The sequence below is a fragment of the Carcharodon carcharias genome, chromosome 3 (genome assembly GCF_017639515.1).
Source record: "Carcharodon carcharias isolate sCarCar2 chromosome 3, sCarCar2.pri, whole genome shotgun sequence".
NCBI classification, from domain to species: Eukaryota; Metazoa; Chordata; class Chondrichthyes; order Lamniformes; family Lamnidae; genus Carcharodon; species Carcharodon carcharias.
This window is the reverse complement of record NC_054469.1, coordinates 227,553,082-227,576,334: the sequence shown is the minus strand read 5'-3', so window position 1 is coordinate 227,576,334 and position 23,253 is coordinate 227,553,082. Positions and strand designations below refer to the sequence as shown.

At 40.3% G+C, this 23,253-nt stretch overlaps 1 protein-coding gene across 7 annotated transcripts in view; it reads right to left on the bottom strand.

Moving 5' to 3' along the window:
• Window positions 1–2,800: 2,800 nt before the first annotated feature.
• The window catches only part of trak1a (trafficking protein, kinesin binding 1a), a 239,424-nt gene continuing 218,971 nt past the window's right edge, over window positions 2,801–23,253 (bottom strand). For 5 of the 7 annotated variants that reach the window (XM_041183851.1, XM_041183850.1, XM_041183856.1 and 2 more), the window contains 5 exons: window positions 22,389–22,628; window positions 18,449–18,768; window positions 15,275–15,601; window positions 12,074–12,176; window positions 2,801–4,887 (listed from right to left, as the gene is read on the bottom strand). In XM_041183851.1, the coding sequence (XP_041039785.1) occupies window positions 4,080–4,887; window positions 12,074–12,176; window positions 15,275–15,601; window positions 18,449–18,768; window positions 22,389–22,628 (1,798 nt within the window). In that variant the 3' untranslated portion in view covers window positions 2,801–4,079. Of the gene's footprint in view, window positions 4,888–7,167; window positions 7,242–12,073; window positions 12,177–15,274; window positions 15,602–18,448; window positions 18,769–22,388; window positions 22,629–23,253 lie in introns of all 7 variants that reach the window. The other 2 variants (XM_041183857.1, XM_041183854.1) reach the window with 2 other exon arrangements.

Below are 23,253 nucleotides of genomic sequence, written 5' to 3'. Positions count from 1 at the left end.
TAATCTTCATGTGTTAGTAACTTTATCTTTTCTTAAGTAACTTCCAGAGCAATAGAGTGAAATAAACTAACCATTTTCCCTTTAAGTAAAAAGGCTTCGCTGCTGGGCTGTTTTAAATCTAATGTCTCACTCCACAGGTAAGAAAATACATCCACTCGTACAAATACATTGTTCACAGGCGACTGTGGGGAAACAACTTTTAAAGCGCCCATGACATAATAAACAGGTTTTGCTTTTCCCACATTACAAGCACCAATACCATACAGACACGTCATCAAAAAATTACCCAAGTCAATGACCTGCACAATTTAACAGCAACCCAAACATTTTAAAGAATGTATAGTAATCTGTTACATCGGGCTGGATTTTCATCAGTGAGGCCGGGAGCACGAGTTTCCAAAATTCCCAGCTCTGCCCACCCTCCTTGGGAGAAAGTGCCAGCAAAGGCGGGATTTTCATCGCGAGCTGCAGTCAGGCCAGCTGGGCCGGGAAAGAGTTCGGACGTAGCCACAGGGGCTGCCAGTGCCAAGGCGGCCTGTTTAACATGCCTCCTCAGTGGTGTGGGACTTCGCCCCAGTTGTAAGAATTGAAATGTCCTCTAGTACTCACACCTCAGCCCCACACTCCCCATACCCCATCCATGCACAGGCCCACACTCCCATGCCCCAGCTCCATGGACCCTCATGACCCCATGCCAAGCTATGTCCCCACCCATTTCCCATGGCTCCTCATGCCAAGCTAAGCCATGTTCCACTCACCCACCACACACTGGCAATCAAGCAATGTTTTCCCTAAAGCTCAAATGTTTCAACAGGCTAATGAATTTCTGGGCTTTCAGCCAAGCCTCATTATGAGTTCTTGGTTGAGAGCCCAGACATCCATAAGAGTACTAAAACACCTGAGCCCCAGGGAAAACATTGCTCAACAACTCTGACTCTCTGACCTCTTCTGTCAATTGCACAATGTTTACTTACACATGATAGAGGTTTCAAGTGCTTGCAATTTCTGCTATTGATACTTTAAAATGTCTGCATGATTGACACTTCTCTTGGCCTGTAGTAAAAAGCTTTTCTTTTAAAAAGTGGGAACTTATCAATGAATGACTGTTGTTTTAAAGCTTTTCCTTAACACATCCCATCACCATAGGGTTCATTAATTCTATACAGCCTATAGTGGGGGAATGGGCATGGAAATGCCATTGCTTGGCATGGGGTGGGGGGGGGTAGTGGTTAAGAAAAGGACCTTTTGAACTTACCTTTCAAAAGATTCCCCCTCATGCAGACTATAGTTCATGAGTCCTCTCAGGTGCCTTGAACCATGACTCCTTGAAAAGCTGCCTCCTTCCCCCACCATGAAAATCGCAGAGGACTAGGACATGCCTATCCCCACAATGAGGTCAGGAATCCTAGAATCGGGTCCCGGCTGAAAGGTCCACAGAACCTCCTTGACTCCAGGAAAATCCAGCCCTTCACATACAAGGATAAGATATTTCCAGGTATGCATCATAATGTCAGTGACATCGTAAAACAATTTTGCCCAAGTATTTGCTTGAAAGCCTATAAACGTGGCTCATGAAAATTCATTATTTTAAAAGGTGAATACCTCACACATGTTAGAAAGTGGGCTGCGATGTCAAATCTCTTCACTGTGATGCTAATTGCAAGTCACAATTGTTAGAGGTAGAAAAGAAAAGCTGTATTGAAGTAAAGACAGAAAATACTGGATATAGAAAGGCCTAATTGCAACTTCAAGAGGAAAACAGGTTAATATTATGGATAGGAAACTTCCGTCAAAACGCTCAGTTCTATCAGTTACCCATATGAAATATTTGTGATGTTGGATACTGACATTTCATTCTCCTCCTCTTGCCTTATTTGCAAAGTATAGTTTCAGATCATTATTGGAGAGTCTCTCAGCTCATTCAGTGCACTCTTTCTCACCACCCCCCTGCTAATTTCTTTCTTCCTCTCAACAATCTTTGTCAGGTTACAATTCACGAATGGCCCACGATTTCCTCTCGGGCTTAGCCCAATGGTGGCTCACTTTTTCCACATGACAGTCCCGGCAGCTTAAAGCTTTTTGACCAACGGTTAAGGACAGAGGGCAATGAAGAATAGCAGAGCCCAATTGTGCCCTCATTCTGACGTTCACACAAGCACACTTCAAGTCCAGGGGCTACTGGCTTCCAAAGGCTTATTCCTGGAGCCCAAGTAGCTCAGAAAATGCTTGAAATTGAACCTTTAACAATCAAAGAAACAATCAGATAAATAGTCCATTTGCCTGACGTGTGACAAACACCTTATGCCAAAAAAAACTTACCTGTTTGTTCCTGTTCAGATTTTATACATAACCTTTTTTTTATATTAAATCTTTTCATGGCATGTGGGTGTCACTGGCAAGGCCAGAAGTCATTGCCCATCCCTAATTACCCTTGAATTGAGTGGTTCAATCAGCCATTTCAGAGGGCAGTTAAGAGTCTGGATTCACATGTAGGCCAGGCTGGGTAAGGACAGCCGATTTCCTTCCTAAAAGACATTAGTGAACCAAATGGGTTTGTACAACAATCGATGATAGTTTATGGTCACCATTAATGAGGCTAGCTTCCAATTCCAGATTTATTAACTGATTTCAAATTTCACCAGCTGCCATGGTGGGACTTGAACCCACGTCCCCAGAGGATTAGCCTGGGCCTCTGGATTATAGTCCAGTGACATTACCACTACACCACAATAGGGTGAATACCAAATTGAGGATCACTTTGCATGCATTACAGTGAAGAATTAAAAAAAATGCACAATTCTGGCAGTTTACACTGATTTATTCCAACTCATCAGTAGACGAACAGATACTGTTGTAACTTGCTCATACATTAGACCCCAATCTTAAAAGTGTTAATACGTCCTGTGTGTGTATATGTGTGTGTGTGAGAGCCCTGATTTGTGGAGAAAGTCCCCTTGATTGTATGTTTCTGCTGTTGGAATTTCCCTTCGGTAGATGGGCTAATCGACCAATAGTGACCTACAATATAGGGAACCATATCAGGTCAGCTATGTCATCCAGCGCATTCAAAAATGCTTTTCCCCTCCGAATTAATGGAAATTCAACTCACTGGAAACCAATGTGCACACACAACATGGCCTAAACAAAATATTAGTATTCACTTTAAAAAAAAAATTGCACAGTGTGAAATCATAAGGAGGCATTTAACACACATGCAGTAATAGGCCTATTTGTTTCCAAAATATATAGAATAAATGCACATCAGACCATGGTGGGTCACCTCAGTCAGAGAAAACAAACTCAGATTCAAAGGGGCCTGAAGGCTGTTGCTTGTGAACATTTTGACAGAAACTTGTATTTACAACTAACAGTGCAGATGGGAATTTTGCATTTAAGGTACCCCCCCCTCACACCGTGCATCAATTCAAGTAAATATAAAAGTCACACAAACACTGGATTCTGTAATAATTACTAGTGCTAACTGTACTCCATTGCACACACCTACAAACTATAGTTAGCGTCCTTCAACAAGGAGCTCGGTATATGGATAAATGTGGCCATCATAACAACATTTCAAGTTGATAGCAAAAACATACAGTTTAAAAATGATGCTTCTTACAATGAAACAAGTTAATTTTTCTTTAAAATACAGTGCATTAGTTAAAACAATTTCCTCTGTAACTCTGCATGTCCATAACAGGTACACAGCGATTACACTGGTATGGACTGCATAGTTAGTACAAAGCAGCTGCTCCAGTCTCCGATTGTACTGTGTAGTCAAATTATCAATATACAGTGCAAAATTCAATCTACCTGCCTTAATTAAAAAGTTATTCTTAGAACATCCACTTCAATGTGAGTGCATGTTTCAAATCACAGAAGAGTACTTCCTTAATATATATATACACATATGTATAGCTAGGACCTTAAATTAAATAAGTTGCTTACAATGAATTTCAGACCATAAACCTATGTACATAATTATACAAAGTTTGTTCTACTCCTATCAGGCACTAAAGTCAATGTATCAAACACTGAAATTCAGTTTATCGGTAGTTGATCAACACTGCATTTAACCTTCATTGTAGGTTAGTCTGTTTGGGTATTTTGGCTCCCATAAGAATTCCTGAACTCATTGGAGCAGGTCCTTTCATCTGCATGCTGGCACCCACCATAGTGGGGAAACTGCGATTCCTTCGGATACCAGTGTTTAGCTGAATCCCTCCAATAGCACCTGTGACCACCTGGGTGCAACCCAACCCAAGGCTCTCACCCACCAAAGTGCCCTGGGCAAAAGCATTCATTGATCCTTGGGCCCTGTTAAGCAGGGGCCCCTTCTCATCCATCACTGAAGACTCACGTACGGGTGTGATGCCTGGCTGAACTACTTTGGCAATGCCAAGCCTTTTCACTTTGTCAACCAGGTTGATTTTGGAGATGCTCACATCTGTCTGGCTTTCACTGTGCCTCACTGGTTTGTCCCCTCTCATCTCCTTTAACATGGAACTGGCTGGCTTGGAGGCTAGGAAATTGTCATAATGACTGCAAGTGCCCTTACATTCAAAAGGAGACAGAGAAGGGCACACTGAATACAATGGTGAGTTGGGAGGGGTGGAGGGTACAGTAGTTGGTTTGGGAGTGTAAAGGTTAGCGCTGCTGTTGAGGCCCATCCTGTCCCAGCTGTATGGATTGTACACGGCCGCCGAGATTCCTCGCTCCTTCAACAATTTGACCAAGCCCAAAGAGATGCTCATTGTGGTAGTGCCTTCCCGCAGGTTAGTAAAGGATTCAGCCAAGCTCAGGCGTCGAGGTGTGCATGGAGTACCAACCGGAGTCGATTTTACATTACTCAAGATCCCACAAGCTGGAGCAGGCGCAGAGTGAACGCTAAGAATGGGGAGAGAAACAGAAAACTTAGCAGAAGGTCACTACATACATAAGTGAGGTCATAAAGGTCCCCTACAGAATAAACAACATCAGGAGTAACTCTACACAAACTTTTTACATTAAGCATCTGCTAACAACTGAATGGTTTAAAAAGCTTTGAGGCTTAATGTTGAAATTACCACAGAAAGTTTGAGGATGTACCTAAGATGCACTGAAATCACAACAAAATTCTGTCCAAACAATAACATACGCATGCTTTAATGAAGGGAGGCTAAGCACAAAGTTGTGTTTGTGTTACGGACTTCAGCACACCATAGTCTGTATCTGACACAAGAAAGCAAGACACTGATTTGCACACAAAATGGCCAAACATGGCAAATTTATAGTCTCAGGAAATGCCAAGACGGGGCAAAGTGAGCTGTTAGTAGAAAAGGAAAGATAGATAAGGAAAAATCAGTGGGACAATTTACAAGCATCACTCCTGCTAGAGATCGGAATTAACTGTAGCTGAGTGTCTCAACTCTTTAGCCCTTAAGTAAAGTGATGATGCAAGAACCTTAATGGGGAGGAGGGGACAAAGGGACAGATAAAACCAAAAAGGACAAAAGAAGTGGATACAATAGCTCACAGAGACACACAATAGAAAGTTTAATTTCCCTCATTAAGTTCCGGCAATTAATTGTTAATTCAGTCAATTTTATTCAGGAACTGGGTGGTGACCAACTGTTGAAAATGAAGTGTTTTCTTGGCTCAAGCAGTTTGTTAAAGGAGTATATACAAGGAGTATCCACACTTATCAACAGACTCTCTCAAAACTTGAATGATGTGCTGCTTTTCACAAAGAAAAACTAAGACTTAATTACCACAACCGACTGGTTCCATCACGCTTCACGTCGGCAATGTTCAACTGGCTATTATTCAACATTCCACATATAAGCTATCACAGCAGCAAAATACAAACAGTGCTGAGAGGTCCCACTATAATAATACATTCGCCTGTAAACGCTATAAGGATGAATAGTGTAGGATATGTATTTTTTTTAGGGATTTTAATTTTGGGAATTGCCTAGAGATTAAAAAATAGAATTAATGATAAAATGAATCATAAGTGGTCTTTAGATGATTCTTATTGTATATCTTCTTACACTCTGATGAGCAAAACAACTTGATTGATTGGCCAAAGAGTTTGTGAATATTTTATTATTGCGCCCTATATCTTAGCTGAGGCAGCCTTTGTGCAGAAATGCAGTAGCAAAATAACCAAGATATATTTTGTTGACAGATTTTTATATTACTTTAATTACCAATTAGGTTTTTGATATATTTCAATCATACTGGTTTAAACAAATGTTTAACCAGGGGAAAAATTCAGCAAACAGATCACTCACAGACTGCAGGAACGTTCATAGCAGTTGTCACTGTGAGAAATCAGGGATTTGAGAGGGATGGGAGTGAGGGAGAGAGGGAAGAACACCAAGACATGATTTAGAAGTTAATAGTAGCACAAATAAAGAACACTTAAGTTTCACATGTCTGTTAGCAGCTGCAGAATTCATGAGTGTAGATGACTTGGTGGCTAATCATCATCACTAGTGTACTATTGCATATTAATCCAAAATTCAAAGGATTTAAACCATGTACCACGCAAAAAAATACTCTTACTTTATATCTGTCATGTATGGGCTCAGTAATCAACAAAATGTGACCACTCCATCCTCCTCCTCCTTCAGGCACCATGCCCTAAGAGGGCATTGGCAGTCACAGACTTCCATTGGATTGGTCCATGATTACGCTTGGCAAAGTGCTGCGGTGGTTTGCCATTACCTTCTACAATATGGCTGACCAGCAAACTCTCCCACTCTTACCACCTGCCATTATAGTCAACCTTTTGGCCATGTGATGAACATATCATTCTCGGCCATCAAATCCTGAAGTGGGGCTTGAACCCAGAATTTCTGTCCCAGAGCTAAGGACACTACCATTGCACCACAAGACCTCCTGGCTACTCTATAACAAATAGTATCGACAAATGCTTCTTGTTATTTTATCAGTTCCAACAGGTAAAGTGAGAGGAGTTAATTGGACAAACATTAAATACACGTGGTACATATAAATCTCTAATATTGGTATCTGCGAACTAGTATTTCAATTTCTAAATGTTAATTGAAATAATTATTACAGAGGTTAGGAAATATTATAAAAATACTCAAATTCAGAACTGTACTTCATTACTACTTTGCACTTCACAACAGAATAAAGTCAAAACAGAAACCAAAATACCTTGAGTTCATTGTCAATACTGTAAATATTATGAACATTCCAACAGTAATTATTTCCACTTGTTTAATGTGCTACTGCAAACCAAAATCAGAAAGAATGATTAAAACTTTGGGCATCTTTCCCATAACAGCAAAATAAAGCTAAATTATAACTGATTTAATGATTTGATTTCTTGAAACAAAATATTTTTGGCATGCTTTTCCATATTGCATTACGTTTAGGTAAAGAGGAGGAAACTTAGCTTTAAAAAAAAAATCATACAAATGAGAGACTTTTTAAAAAAATAAATGGATGTGAATTTCAGGCTCATGAAGGAGAGAAATGTTTGAGTTGAGGAGCAAACACTCATCATTTTGCTAAGCCGTGTTGGCCTCGAGAATTACCAGGCTAGGATTTGGATAGTGAGATGAAGAGTTAGGCTGCCTCCACCCTGAAAGCAATGTGCCTACACTTCCAACGTCTCCACCCTGAAAGCAATGTGCCTACACTTCCAACGTCTCCACTCTGAAAGCAATGTGCCTACACTTCCAACGTCTCCACCCTGAAAGCAATGTGCCTACACTTCCAACGTCTCCACCCTGAAAGCAATGTGCCTACACTTCCAACGTCTCCACCCTGAAAGCAATGTGCCTACACTTCCAACCTCAAGAGCATAATACCATAAGACATGGGAGCAGAAGTAGGTCATTCAGCCTATCGAGTCTGCTCCACCATTCAATGAGATCATGGCTGACCCAATAATCCTCAACTCCACTTCCCTGCCTTTTCCCCATAACCCTTGATTCCCTTATTTATTAAAAATCTGTCTATCTCCACCTTGAATATACTTAACTTAGCATTGCCCATTGTGTAAAGTTGCACCCCCCCCCCAACCAAATGCCCCCCCGCTGCCTTGATAAGATGGTAAATTTAACCAATAATGACCAGCAGTTTTTGTTTTGGGAGCTCTTGCCTACAAAGATTTCCCAAATTACTTGCACGTGACAGCCTTCACTCTGGGCTAGATTTGAACCCAGGTTCAAGAGATGAAAGGCCACCAGAGGAAAACAGGAACAGGCCATTCAGCCCCTTTAGCCTGTTCCACCATTTAGAGATTATGGATGGTCTGTACCCTAACTCCATGAACACATTTTAGCTCCTACCTCTTAATACACTTGGCTAACAAAAATCAAGCGATCGCAGATTTAGAATGATTAATTGAGGTAGCAGCTACTGCTTTTAGTGGGAGAGTTCCACACTTCTGCTACCCTGTGCACAAAGAAATGTCACCTAACGCCCGTCCTGAATGGCCTGATTCTGATTTTAATGTTATGCCACCTTATCTCAGACTTATCTGCCAGCAGAAAACATTTTTTTCTCCTGCCACTTCATCAATTCCTTTCGAAATTCTAAAAAAGAAACCTCAATCAGATCGTTCCATAATTCAGGGAAGATACAAGAATAGTTTATGCAATTTCCTCTCGTAATTTAATTCTTATAGCCCTGGTAACAATCTGGTGAGTCGACATCTCCCTCCCTACAACCAAACAGATCCTACACAAATCAACTTTTTGATATTTAGCCAGCAGCTCATTCCCAAAGTAAGTTCCTGACCAAAACACAACATTTCCTGGGAAGAAGTCTGCACCCCTCGCTTTGGGAAATTTCTCTGATCTCCAAACAGCACCACTCCCATAGTCCACCTGAGATTTGAAGGCTGCCATGTGTGGAAGTGTGGGCATGAAACACACAGCCCACCACAATGTTGAAAACCACAATAACACCTGAAATTAGGTCATCTTGGATAGATTATTTCAGATATTTTGTAAGAAGGACATCACAATCAAAAAGATGTCTAGAATCAAGAAAAAAGATGTTTCACAATGCTTCTATCAGAAATACACTACAAGCCATCGAGACCCAAAACATGCACTTATTCCTCTTTGTAGCAAATGTTTATAAACAGACCATCTGATGAATCATAGAAATATTACAGCAATATTACATCATGCCTGTGCCAGCTCTCTACAAAAGCAACTCAAAGTCTCACACACCATCCCCCACCCCAACCCCTGTAGTCCTGCAAATTTTCTCCCTTCAAATAATTGCCCAAATCTCTTTTCAAAGCCACCATTAAAGCTGCCTCCACCACACTCTCAAACAGTACATTCCAGCACCTAACCACTCTCTGCACACACACAAAAACATTTTCCTCACACCTTCTTTGATTCCTTTGCCATTTGTCTTAAATCAGCGGCCTCTGGTTTGCAACCCTTCTGCCAAGGGGCACAGTTTCGCCACATCTAATCCATCCAGACCCTTCATGATTTTGAGCACTTGCTTCTAATCTTGGGCACAGCCAGCTGTGAAATCAGCCTCAACGTGCCACTGATAACCACACTGGCCAAGGTTTATTTGCCCTGCTTATCCTGTATCCACTGCATAAATCATTACTAGGTACTTATCCACATTTATTTATAAATAGGTGTAATTATTTTGCTGTGCTCATGCAATCTTGTGGCACAATGAAAACATTATGAGATAAGGAACATTTACGCAAATTAAACAAGCTGGTTGGAACATTTATGCACAAAGACTTCTGTAGTGCAAATATTGTTACAACCTATGTAACATGGCCAGTGTACAAAACAATTTGCCTATTTTCCTTGTAAGAAGGTAATTTATTCATTTGTGACTTCTGGATTTCAAAACATCCCATCACTTACAAAGGTTGCTGCTATTATGAACAGAATGCACTCACAGCAAAGTCAACGTTGTGTCAATTAACAGATAAAAGGAGCTGCAGGGATATCTGGTTAGGAGCTGGGATTAGAGTTTAGCAAGATCATATTGAGATGATCAAGTATTTCATGTGGCACTATGGCTTCTGTGCTGCTGGGGCTTGGAAGGGCTGCTATCTGAAGGACAGTGAACTAACACAATTTGAAGGCATTGAGATAGGCGAATATTCTGGAGTTCTGCATCATCACCACCCCTTTTGGGGACTAGGGACAAATTTCATGGAGTTTTACCACAGAAGATTAAATGGCAAAAGATTAAATATGATACCTGATCTGTGCGAGAAATAAGCCTTATGAGGTGAACCCCTGTTTCCTGTGTCATGCTTTCTTATGTTTTATTTTCATTAGTGGAAAACGGCAGACAAGTAATGTTTTATTACTAATACTCGCAAATCATCAAACGCAGACAACATCCATTAATAGGGGGTCACTCTGATAATCAGATACTTACGACCGCTAATAAAGAGCCAAGGCTCCAGGCCACTCTGCACATTGAAGAAAAGATTCACTTGCTGCCCAATTTTTCCCTACCATTTTCTTACAATTTTCACACATCAAAGATTGCCTGCATGCACCAAAAATAAAACTATGTCGAACAGCAGACAACTGTTAACTTGACATCCTAGCAATAGATGAAACGAGGTTAGAGATAGTGCAGTGGTCAAATATTTGGTTAGATTTGGTAAATTTTTTCACATTCCGGCATTCCTCACTTCCACCTCTATTGGGCCAGCTTTGGTATCACTGGCAGTGTATCTCACCCTAGTGGGTCAGTCCTTGCCCTACATTGCCCTCAAATGCGATGACATGCTGCAATTCCATCATCCTCATCAGACCTGTGGAAAATCATTTGTTGTTAAAGAGCTGCTCACTGCATTTTTCTGACAACACATGGGTTACCATTTGTGTTGTGCTTCACTGATAAAGCTTTCCAACTCATTCCATTGACAGAATCACGTAACTAAGGGAGGCCTGTTCTCTTTCAGTCACTTAGCACGGCAATCTCATATATATCAGCCCTCAGGTCAAGCTGAAATATGTCTTTAACCTCTTACATCAGCACACTTACTAGGGTCTATAAGTGCCTCTGAGGCACACATACCGGTGTTTCCAGATGCCAGAACACGGTTAAAAATTGATATACATGTAACAAATCTGGGAAGCTCGGGGCATAACGTGCACTGGGTTTGGGGATTTTACAGATTTTGGGTCCTAGGCCTAACATGTACTTATAATGTGTAAAATAAGGTATGAAAAATAAAGAATAAAAGGGTTTTATTCAAATTGCTACCCAGGGTGTCAGCTTCGAATGTAGCTGGCTTTCAGGTCCTTCCAGATTTTGAGACACTGGATAAGGGGTCCAGTACCTGTACACGACTGACAAAATTTGAAGGAAGATCCAAGTTCATTAATCTTGCCTCAAGGAGAGGAACAAAGGTCTGCCATGAAAAATAAGATGTCCTCAATCTCCAAACTTAAAATTAAGGCAAAAAAGAATCAACATTAAAGCAAAAAGAGTGATGGGTTTTACAAATCCATGTCTTGTTTAAGTGGTGCAAACTCTATCAATTTATTCCAGGAATTATCTCTCAAGGGTCCTTCACATTATGCTTTGGTTTTCAACAGAGATTTTGTACATAAATACAGGCTTTGCATTGTAGCAATAATAGATGGATGGAGCAATTAATAAGTTTGCTTTGGATTTTAGGCCACTTAGACCATTCTAAAATATAAAAACCTAATTTAACAAGAATGATTTCAAAATCATTGACAGAATTCTGTGTTCTCCCCCTCACTTGATTCTATGTGGGTCAAATTGAACTTATCAGTAATTAGGGTAGTTTAAGGTTTAAAAGAATCATCGGCAGCAAGGAAGTCAGAATTCAAGGCATCTTTTTCATTCCCAGTCCAACCTATTGCAGTCCCCATCTCGTTTTTAAACTTGACAAAAAAGGTAACAACCTCCTTTGAGGGAGGCAAGATTTTACGATGCAGAGGCAAGCTCTTCGCTCCCGAAGAAAACAACAACAATTTCCCATGCACTTAGTTCTCCACGCTACGAAAAGGAAAGACATGTTGAAATTGGCTTGTCGGCACATTAACCCGTGTAAAGGCCCTGCACTTACCTTGAAGTGACTTGTGCGAGTTCATCAGAGGGGTGGAGAATGCGGCAGGTTGTGAAGGTAAAGGTGGAGCTGGTGTGGGACATACATTTACCAGGATAGTGAACTGAAGTAAGGGTGGGGGAGAAAAAGGGAAACAGCAGAAAACACACATCAGCAGCTATTGCAGCAATTACCAAAGCTAATAATCAATTCTTGACAAAGTCAACATCAGATTGTGGAACCCTTCCCAAACCAGTCATCCATTTTACTCCAAACTTATGTGACTGAATTCTCATATCATTTTGTTCTTATTCTTGTATTTGGATACACTTTTCCTGCAGGAGTTCAGGTCTGTCTGGATTGGGAGGGGTAGAAGGCATTCATCTTTGATTTAATTGTCGCATTACTGTAATATCCTAAATCAACACATCCAACGATGCTGGAAAATAATCAATTGCTTGGCTTGGAACATGCTGAAGCTGATTGAATTACACTTAAAAAAAAAAACTCTGCCACAATTGCATAAGCCACTCGGGAATTGATGGAGATGAATCTCATGTTCAGGTTACTTCAGAGCTACATCGGAGAAATGACACATTAAAAAGAGCGTAAATGTTCCTGTACAATAAGGGCAGTGCCCTGTTGAAGATACATATCTAAGCATCTGTAGATCAAAACTGAGACATGGTTTTCTTAAATAATACTTAAGGTGTAATAACAATAGTTTTTGCTTTCAGCAAATCTACATGATCAAATCTACCTGCATTTTGGATAGCAAAGATAAGTTCCTTTTCTTAAAAGACTTAATGATTTAGAGCAGCAGTGGGAACAATACTCCCATAGCTGGCAAAAGACAGGGAAATTACTTTTTTTTAAAAACCACTGCCATTTAATTTTCTAGTGTGCTTGTAAGTGCAGACTATTTACTTTACTGATTTATCTAAATGATTTAGATTCTTCCTTCCTTTTTAAAAACAGCATGGTCTAAGTTAACACAAGTGCAGTCCTGTATTATGAGGTTTTAAAAGTGCACTCTATGGGGAATATTCTATCATTTGGGGCATTAGCCTTGCACTGGTGACTTGGGAAAATAGGATTTAGGAGCAGGAGTAGGCCATGCAGCCCTTCGAGCCTGCTCCACCATTCAATAAGATTATGGCTGATCTGGTTGTAGTCTCAATTCCATCTTCCTGTCTGCCCCTCCCATAACCCTCAACTCTCCGTCTATTAAAAATTTGTCTAACTCCGCCTTGAATAAATTCAATAGCCCTGCTTTCCACTGCTTTCTGGGTTTTTTCTGACTTCCCAAAATCTTACAAATGTCAAGGAACATTTTAGTGAAAATACATCAAGTACAATTCCAGGTGGGATATGAGTTAAATCATAAAAGGACGAATCACGTATTAAAGGAAAAAAATCCATTAAAAGAAATCTTTGCATAGCAGAAAATCCTTGAGAGTTTTGAAAAGCTGTAGAGAAAGCTAGCAGCAGAAAATAGAGCGAAACTCATAATTCTTAAAGTGGCAAAGGAAGTCAGTATTTCGTGTCGCATCAGTTGGGAGGATCGAATTCCTACAGTTGCGAAATCCAAAACTACGGTACCACGGATAACTCGTTACATATGTTAGCAAATCAGTAGTTACGCTTAAAAGGAACCCGACACATTCTGACCTATATGAAATTTCTTTGAAACACCCACCCTAATGAATCTGCTTTTAAGAAAATAATTACTGGTACAAAAGTAGCCATCAAATGATAGACTAGGTTAAGACATGAGCCCTCCCTCACCGCTTAATTTTCTCTCCTCCTTTCTGGAAGCAAACAGCTGATACTGGGACATGATTACAAAACCACTGGCCAATGCCCATTCGCATATCCTGACTGGAGACTGCTCAACAATTTTAACCAGTGTGTGGCTAAGCCACTCAAGACCAGGAACGCGTCTGATGCCCAGTCTGTCCTGAATTAGCTGAACTCAGTCGCAGCGGTGTTAGGTTCAATGGCACATTTCATCAGTGGCCCCATGCAATGCAGGGGGAGTTTAAAAAAAATAAGAGTTGCCAGAGCTCGCGCTCTTGATCACAACCAGAAGAGGCCAGATATGAATGTCAGGGAAAGGCAAGATTAGCTTAGTTGCAGTAACGTGCACAAATAGTTTCCCGACATTGGCTATCACAGTTCATACACAAGTAGTGGGCCATTGCATGAGATGCTAGAGGGCGACCAATATTTATGATCCAAGTAGCCTGCAATGCCTTAAAGATAGAAGAGGAAAAAATGAGAAGCCCCTTACTAGAAACATAATTATATTAAAGCATTGTTTTCCCTCCCCGTCCTTCCTCTCTTCCTCCTTCCCTCTAGGAGATGATCTTGAGCCTTCACCTTGAAAAGGCAGAGCGTGCAAATTTATAATAAGAGGTGCGTTAAGATCGGTCACCAAGGAGTTGGAAATTTTCACCTTTGTGACAAACTCACAAATTAAGGTATAATGTTTAAAATAAGTTCTGACAGGCTTAACTAAAGGAAATTTGGGTGAAGTTGTATTGCCTGAAGCATCTACATCTCTTCCTGAGCTTCACGCCAAATAAGAAACTAGTTCATTTTCAGCACTTCAACAACGAACAATTTTTGGCCTGCACATATACTTTGGACATATCCCTTGGGCCTTCACATTGACAGTGTTAAATAAGGGACTTGTTATGTGCATTATACAATAGACAATATAGATCGCTTTGAGCTCAAGTGATGGCACCAAAGCTTCGAGCCGTTTACAGCTATCATCTGATCCCCAAGAGGAGATTACCCTAGACAGTTTAATACACTTTCAGCCCTCCAATTTGACATATACTGTTTCCTACTGGGCGCTATATGCAAATAAAAATCCAGAAATACATAATATCCCGACACACCAAAGAGTGAAGAAGTAGGGGTGTCTGAAGAATAAAAACAGAAACATAAGGAGCAAAATTCCAAATGCAGTTTTCAAAAAGTGATAAATAAAACTGTAATTGAGAGCTTTTAACAATGACTGGAAGATAAGGTTTCCAGTTGAATACCTGTTTCTATACCAAATTACTATTTAAATCTGAAACTAATCTGAGAACAGATGTGCACCACTTAAGACATAATATTATATAGATGTCATGTTGACGTGTACCAAATCCTCTAACATTTAGCATCCTGTCAAATGGTACTTTTACGTGACAGGAGATGCTCCCTCACCAGAAGCCTCATCACCGTCCGCTGACTCCTGTGAATCCACTGTGTTTGGCTGACACTGCATCACTAACGTCTTGCTGTGTGATACAGGCACTTGTGCATTCGACCTCTCACCTGAGGCCTCCCTGTGCTGTACCGGGGTTGAGGTAGCTAGACCCCGGAAAGAAGGGTCACCGGGTTCATCTTCTTCGTAATCTGTTAAGTGGTACACTTGCTCAGTGTCCAGCTCCAGAGGCCTGAAGCCCTTGGTGACAACACCAGGCCGTGGGTCAAGGATTCCTCCCAGGTTTGGCTGGGCCAGTTGCTGCCAGTGGTGCAAAGTTGCTGAACCTGTTAACACAAAACACATCATATTTATTGTATATAATAAGATGACCATTAAAATAGAGTTAATTAATAATGATTTAAGCAGTGGGTGAAATTAAATGGTTACGCTGCCAAATCATGCATTCATTATTGCTGCGTTAACATGTTATTTTAAGCATCTCATCTAAAAAGCTTATCAAATATTGCATGCTCTGTTTACCATATTAACTCATTTACTTTAAGTAAAACAAGATATTGTTTTTAAATCAATTTAATAGAACATTCAAACTGAAGACAGGGAAATACTGGAAGTCTGCCTCCTCCCCACTGAGGTTTTATAACTGAAAATATTTTATCATCCCAAGATGTTTAACCTTTTAAGAGGCAAGCATGCTATTATTGCTACACAGGTATAATTTCAGTTTATTAATTATATTATTGCAATTTATTTTCCTCCTTTAGGATACTTGTGGCAAACTCCATTATTAGATGACATTTCAGTGTTAGTCTTTTAGGGACAAAGTTAGTACGAAGCAGTTAATAATGCAAAATTAATTGCAAATGAATTATAGAATAAACACTTAAAACAAGTGATGCTTAAATCATATTAAAGAAACATTTTCCATTTGCTAACAAATGTCTTCAGTAAGTCAACCCTCTGATAATATTAGGTGTCGCTGCAAACAGATGTGTCCATTTCCAGTTGAAGTCAGTAATGCACGATATCCCACACTTACTGTTAGAGAGAAAATTAATCCATCTCCACATGCAATACTAGCCTCTTAAAAGATATTTGCTGGTTTCTTTATCACCCTTTTAATCGATCACTCAGATGAAGGTCAAATTCAGAAAACAGAAAGCTTTTACTTCTGCCTTCCACCCCTGCTGTCACCACCCAGATTTTTTCTCTCAAGGTAGCGATTCTCACTGGGGTATTTTCCTCATGGTTGCTGATAACCTTCCAGTATGTCCCCAGCCATCACTCCTCATATATAGCCTAAACATTTTCAGCAAAGGTCATTGGATAGCAATCAGGAACAGGAGCCCTAGGGCCAGAGAGACCAATTACAGCGCTCCAAACTCTGCCATGGCTGAGATGAGCTAAGTCAGCACAAAGCAGGGATAGAAGCTGCGGCTGTCTTGGTTGATGTGTCTTACTGCATTATCAAGCAGTAGATCTAGCCTCGAGTCCATGGGAGCTTGTTAAGAGACTGTGTCACAAATTTACACTTCTGTTGGCGCAAATTTCTTTGTGCATTAATTGTCAATAAATCCATTCTTAAACACAAGAATAATGCTGCATTTATGTTGCATAATATATTATTACCATTGAAAGCAACAGCATTTTATAAACACAGGACTCTAGAAGTAGTTTCAAACATGTATATATGAAAAACAATGAATTTCCCCGATTGTTACCCATTTACAAAATAGTTCCAACAAAGAGTTTCCAGAAATCATGTTCATATATTGCATTGCAAAGGAAATTCAGTCGACAAAAGACTTAAAGAGAGTGCACTTTTGGGTATAAACACCCAATTGTTTTGCAACCAAACATCCGGACAAGATGTCTGTGCCAGGATTAAGGCTAGGGGCAATTTATACGCTGCACCTTCTTTCATCATTGCACAAAGACACAATCAGCATAGATGTCAAAGATACAAATCTCACATGTACTTTATTACAATTCTATCAATAACCACACTTCTAACCATTTGATTAAATAATACCCTTTGCTATGCACTAAGCATAGCAAACACAAGGAAACAAGCAGTTCCTTGCCACAGCACTGAATAAATGTTGCCATGCCGCACTTTGTTGCTCACGTTATTAGTCTATGGTCTATGCTCTGGGTAAGTCTGATTTTAAATAAGGTTTCATCCATATTTTTCTGTTCCATGGTATTCTGACCCAAAGGCAAACAATGTCAACAATTAACATTAAATATAAAAAGGACTTGGGGCAGGAACTAAATACATGAGGAAATAGTGCAAGTTCCCCAACATAATCCTAACTACATTTAATAAAAAAATAGATATTCTACTTGTCCATATATAATTCAACACATGAATCTGTTGATAGCTTAACTCCAACAGCTGCGGGGGCGCACACACACGCACACGTATACTTCACTGTCTAATGTTTAAGATCAAAAGCGATGCCTGAAGCCTATAGTGAAAAAAATCAAAACCTAATGATATGTGGCAAAAACAAGATAGAATGGAAGGAAGAATAGCAATGAGAGAGACAGCAACCAAAGCAGAAGGCAGAAATTCAAAGCAATTTTTATTTGAAATAAGAATAAATGAATTAGTGACGCTATATCTTGACAGCCCTAACTGAAAGATTGTTGTAAAGGTTGAAGCAAATTAAACAAGTGCGTTTGTGTCTCAAACAATAACAAAGGTATCTTCTAAAATAAATACATAACTGAATTAAGCTGTTCTTTCAAGGACTTGAAATTAAAAATAAAAGACATGAGGGACTAAGGTCCAGAAATACTCCTTCATACTTAACCCATTGAGTGCTAAATTTCCTTTGCAGTTTATGAACATGATGGCTGATGGCTTGCTAATCAAGAGTAGTGAAAGGTTCAGAACAAACAGGCAGTATTTTAACCAATATAGCTGACGGCAGTTCCTTTAATGTTAAAAAATTTGGTTCATTTTCCATCAATGGTAAGTACTGCAACAATTCTCAAAAGGGTCAAAAAGGCAGGATTATTTCAGAGGACCTCAAACCAACATCGTGGCTGGCTATCTCTGAAATAGAAAGAATAATTGGTACAAAGGGCTCCTGATTTTTTATGGTGCATTAGAGACCAAAGAGTGTCGAAGACCAGCACATAAAGAGAGCGTTGCTTCGCATCACCTTCCAAGGGCTTCACAATCTGCAGTTTTTCTGGCAGGTATGACCGGCTGCTGAAAGACATTCCTGAAAACCTTGTGAAATCAGATATTCCAGAGAGGTTGGTTCCTAAAGACATGATGCTTTCCGTCGGCGTTGCAGAGCCACTCGAGATCTCCCCCTTTTCTGCCAACTCTTGCAACTTCCTCTCCCGCTCGTCCTCAAAAAATCTCCTTTCGCAGAGGTAGTTCTCTCGCCTAAGAGAGAGACGCCGAAGAGCTGCCTGTAAATCCCTGGAGCCAGGGGTCCCTGGTTGCCCTAGCTTCTTATCTTTGTCCTCATTTCTGAAATGGAAGAGTGAAATAAAGCCACTATCGTCAGTATTTCAGCAGTCAATGCGAGCCACGCAAAAAACCCTAGTCCTGTGTGAGCAAAATAAAGGTTGGTACAATCTCCCTTCAACACTTCAGGGACTCGAGATCAAATCCAGCACTCAACAAAGCAATTACTTTGGACATAACAATCACAACAGCCATGATCTTATTGAGTGGCAGAGCAGGCTCGATGGGCTGAATGGTCTACTGCTGCTCCTATTTCTTATGATCCTATAACGCATCCTCTTCATGTTTGTACATCACTGCAGTACCTGCTAGTAGTATTCTCAACGGGTACGCTAAGAGGCCTCAGATTGTGTGGGACATTTTGGCCACAATCCATGCAAGAAACTAGTGCAACTTGCTCCTCAACGCTGGGTAAATCCAAAATTTAAAAAAGGTTCATTAAACAGGTTATGTTGGAGGAACACTGCTCCAGCATCCCTCCCTTTTCACCCAGCACTGAACAGCAGTCATTCTTTTGTCAATGTCAGGCCAATTTCACTGGCCTGAAAGTGTATTTAGTTATCAGTCAGTGCGGGATCAGCCACATGCTGATGTGCTGATATTCAAGTGGCTGAGCTGTTTACAAAGAGGGTCAATCCCAAAATTTCACAAGAACAGAGCATGAATGAACGAAATCCTGCTCAAGGCAGATGGAAGTGATTTGTACCAACAAGCGAAAGGGGAGGGGAAAAATGATTTACTTCACTGTTTAATTAGTGCTAATTAATTGAATAATTCAACATTTCAGTTTTGCATAATCCCACAGAGCTTTAACCATCTCAGATCAGTGCCAGCATGTCAAAACCAAAGGCATGCTTAGAATCATAGACTGGTACAGCACTGAAGGAGGCCCATCAAGTCTGTGCCAGCTCTTTCAAAGTGCACCCCAGCAAATCCCACTTCCCCATTCTTTCCCCAATCCCCGAAACATTTTCTCCTTCAAATATTTATACAATTCCCAATTGAGGAATAATATTGGATCTGAATTTACTTACTACCCTATCAGGCAGTACACCCCAAATCCTAACCATCCACTGCATTAAAGAAAACCTCTCATGTCACAAAAGTAAAGTGTTGTGGGCTCTGGCAATCCAAATAAAAGCAGAAAATTCTGGGAATATTCATCAGGTCAGGCAACAGTGGTAGAGAGAGAAACAGAGTTAATGTTTTAGGTTGGCGACCTTCATCAGAAGAAACATTAGTGTTCCCCTCTCCACAGATTTTGCCTGTCCTGCTGAGTGTTTCCCGCATTTTCTGCTTTCATTTCCTCCAATCATCCCTGGTTATTTTTCAAACCACCTTAAATTTGTACCCTTATCATCATCAACCCTTCAGCCACTGGAAAGAGTTTCTCTCCACTTACTCGATCTGAACCGTTCATGATTTTAAACACCTCTATCGAATCTCCTCTTAGCCTTCCCTGCTTTATGAAGAGCAACCCCAGCTTCTCCAATCTAGCCACATAACGGTAATTCCTTACCCCTTTAGAAAGTCTCCTCTGTAGCCACTCCAAAAGGTTCACACTCTGTGCCCAGAATTGAACACATTACTCCAGGTGGGGCTGAACTTTTTATATAGGTTTGGTGTAACCTCTTGGCTTTTGTACTCTGTGCCTCTAATTATAAATCCCAGGATCCCATTATTAGCTGCTGTGTTTACTTGTGTTGCCACATTCAAAAGATTTGCACACAAACATCCCCATCTCCCTCTTTGTAACCATAGAAAAGTTACAGCTCAGAAAGAGGCCATTCAGCCCATCATGCCTGCACAATGCAATTTAAGATTACAAACATAAAAGCAAGGAGCAGTAGGCCATTCAGCCCCTTGAGCCTGCTCTGCCATTTAATTACACCATGGCTAACCTGCTAGTAACCTCAAATCTGCATCTCACCTACCCTCTTGCTTACCAAGAACCTATTCACCTCTGCCTTAAAAATATTCAAAGACTCTGCTTCCACCACTTTTTCAGGAAAAGAGTTCCAAAGACACTCAACCCTCAGAATTTTTTTTTGCCTCATCTGCTTTAAATAGGCGATCCCTTATTTTTAAACAGCAATCCCTAGTTCTAGATTCTCCCACAAGAGGAAACATCCTCTCCATATCCACCATCAAATCTCCTCAGGATCTTATGTGTTTCAATCAGGTCGCCTCTTGCTCTTTGTCAAGATGATATAATAATGTCGATAATGTTATTGGAAATTATTTTAAAATAAAGTTCTAGTTTATTGTTTATTTTCCTCCTTTAATGCAAATTCTCATTGTATCAAAAAACCTCGTGATACAATGAGAATTTGCATTCAAAGAGGAAGATATGTAAAATTATTGTTGCTGCTGATAAAAGAGGAGGGATTCTAAGATCTAAAGCCTCTAGCCTATAAGTATCAAGCCGCTGTCTGCAAGGACCCAGAGCTGAAAGAAACTCATTTTGAATGTGACTGTCTAGAGTGTGCCTTGTTATGAGACTGTTTAAATCTGTTTTATACTGTTGCCATTATGGAAGTGCAACTGGGAGTCAGGTTAATTAGGGGATTTTTAGACGTTATTATAGTAGTAATTTGTAGACATACGTATGTGCTTACAATCTTTTAATTAATAAATGTTTAATTTAGTTTTGTAAAAACCTCTTGGAGACTCGGTGGTCTTATTATAACTGAATTCAAAGCCTGCATCACGAAACATACAAATTGCAAAAATGGGTTATGACAGTTGTTTCAAGTTTCCGTTTGGGATTTGAACAGTTCAGCATTTACCATCAGCTGTGTCATAATACTCTTCTAACTCCAGCGAATACAAGCCTAATCTGTCCAGCCTGTCCTCATAAGACAACCTGCCCATCTGGTAAACCTTCTCTGAACCACTTCCAACACATTTACATCCTAAATTAAATCTTAAATTCTCCCTCCTGCCAAAATATGTCACCTCACACTTTTTAGCATTGGGATTCATGCGTAATTACTTTTGAAACCTCCAACTTACTGGCAGGCAACATGAACCACTTTGTTGTCTTATGCATTAAGCGCACTCCTGTCCTCCACTTGTACTATTCCAAACATGTCTGACCCTCACCCAATCTTCCCCCTCCAGAAAGCAGTGACCATTATTGGGGCACAACGGTGCTGGAAGATAGGATCAAATGCAATTTCTTTTTACTCCTGGATAATTTTAGATTTTGGCAGCAAAAGGCTAAAAATGAGGTACTTAAACTGAATTCAATGTCCTCAGGGATACAATGGGGCACAAGTCTGGTGTAACACTGTAGTGTGTGCAGATGAAAACCTCAGCTGCAGGCATTATCTAATGTTTTGAACAAATTATAAATAGATGATCTCAGTTAAATTGGATTTGACTTTCTTCCCTAGGGACAGCATGCTTTAACACTGACCAGCATTGCCTGGTCCACTTTCTGAAAAGCTCCTATTTAATGGAATATAAAAAAAAAAGGATTGTTTTGACGTACTGTGACGATATGCTTCACTCACACAAGCCTACCACATCTCTAAATAGACTAAGGCATGGTGCAATGCCTTTCTCTTTGAAATGATCTGAACCAAAAAGAAATCCAGATCTCAGTCTAATTCTCTTACCCTATTTCAGACGATTCAGTTTCTAAAATGATGCTGTTAGTCTTGTTGTCTATGACTATGTTGGTGATGTCGCTACCATAGAAGCTAGACCGGGGAGTGCTGACACAACTCGAGAAGCCAGAGTTCATTGCAGAGGACTGGTTAGATCCTGGGATATTCATTGGTGATGGTGCCTGGGATCTTTGCCTCACCGCTTGATTCACCGTGCGCACAGTTTCAAACACTCGCTTCTGCTGATGTCTGCAGGAACAATAGAGCTGTTAACAATACAATCGCTGCTGTGCTTGGCACACATGTACAGAAAGTGCTGAGCGCGCAGTGTGGTGTAAATTGCACATCTACATATCCCTCCCTTCACTAACAACTGAACCACAAATAAATCTGTAATAACAAAGCAGGGACTGCGCAGCTCCACAATTTGGCAGTCTACGGACACAAAGGCAAGATTTGTGTCAAGGTAGGTGTGGCATCTTAAAATTTTTGTTGGTGTATTTCTTCCCCCCCACAACGAAACAAAATGCGTCATTATTAGCAATGCTTCTCTTTTATCCCAGACAATGATTTTGTTGTTTTATTCTAACGTTTAAATAATTTTGGCAAGTGAAACAAAGTATCTCACTCAATTTTATTTTGAGGCTAGTGAGGGAAATGTTGAAGAAGCCACTGTAAGACCTTAAAGAGCATAGAGTCGTGAAGAAAAGACTTACATTTATATAGCACCTTCCAATACTGCAGGACATCCGCAGGGACTTTACGGCCCACTGAAGTATTTTTTTGAAGTGTAGCGTAATGTAGGAAACACAGCCAACTAGTTTGCGCACAGCAAGTTCCCACAAACAGCAATGTGATAATGACCAGGTAATCT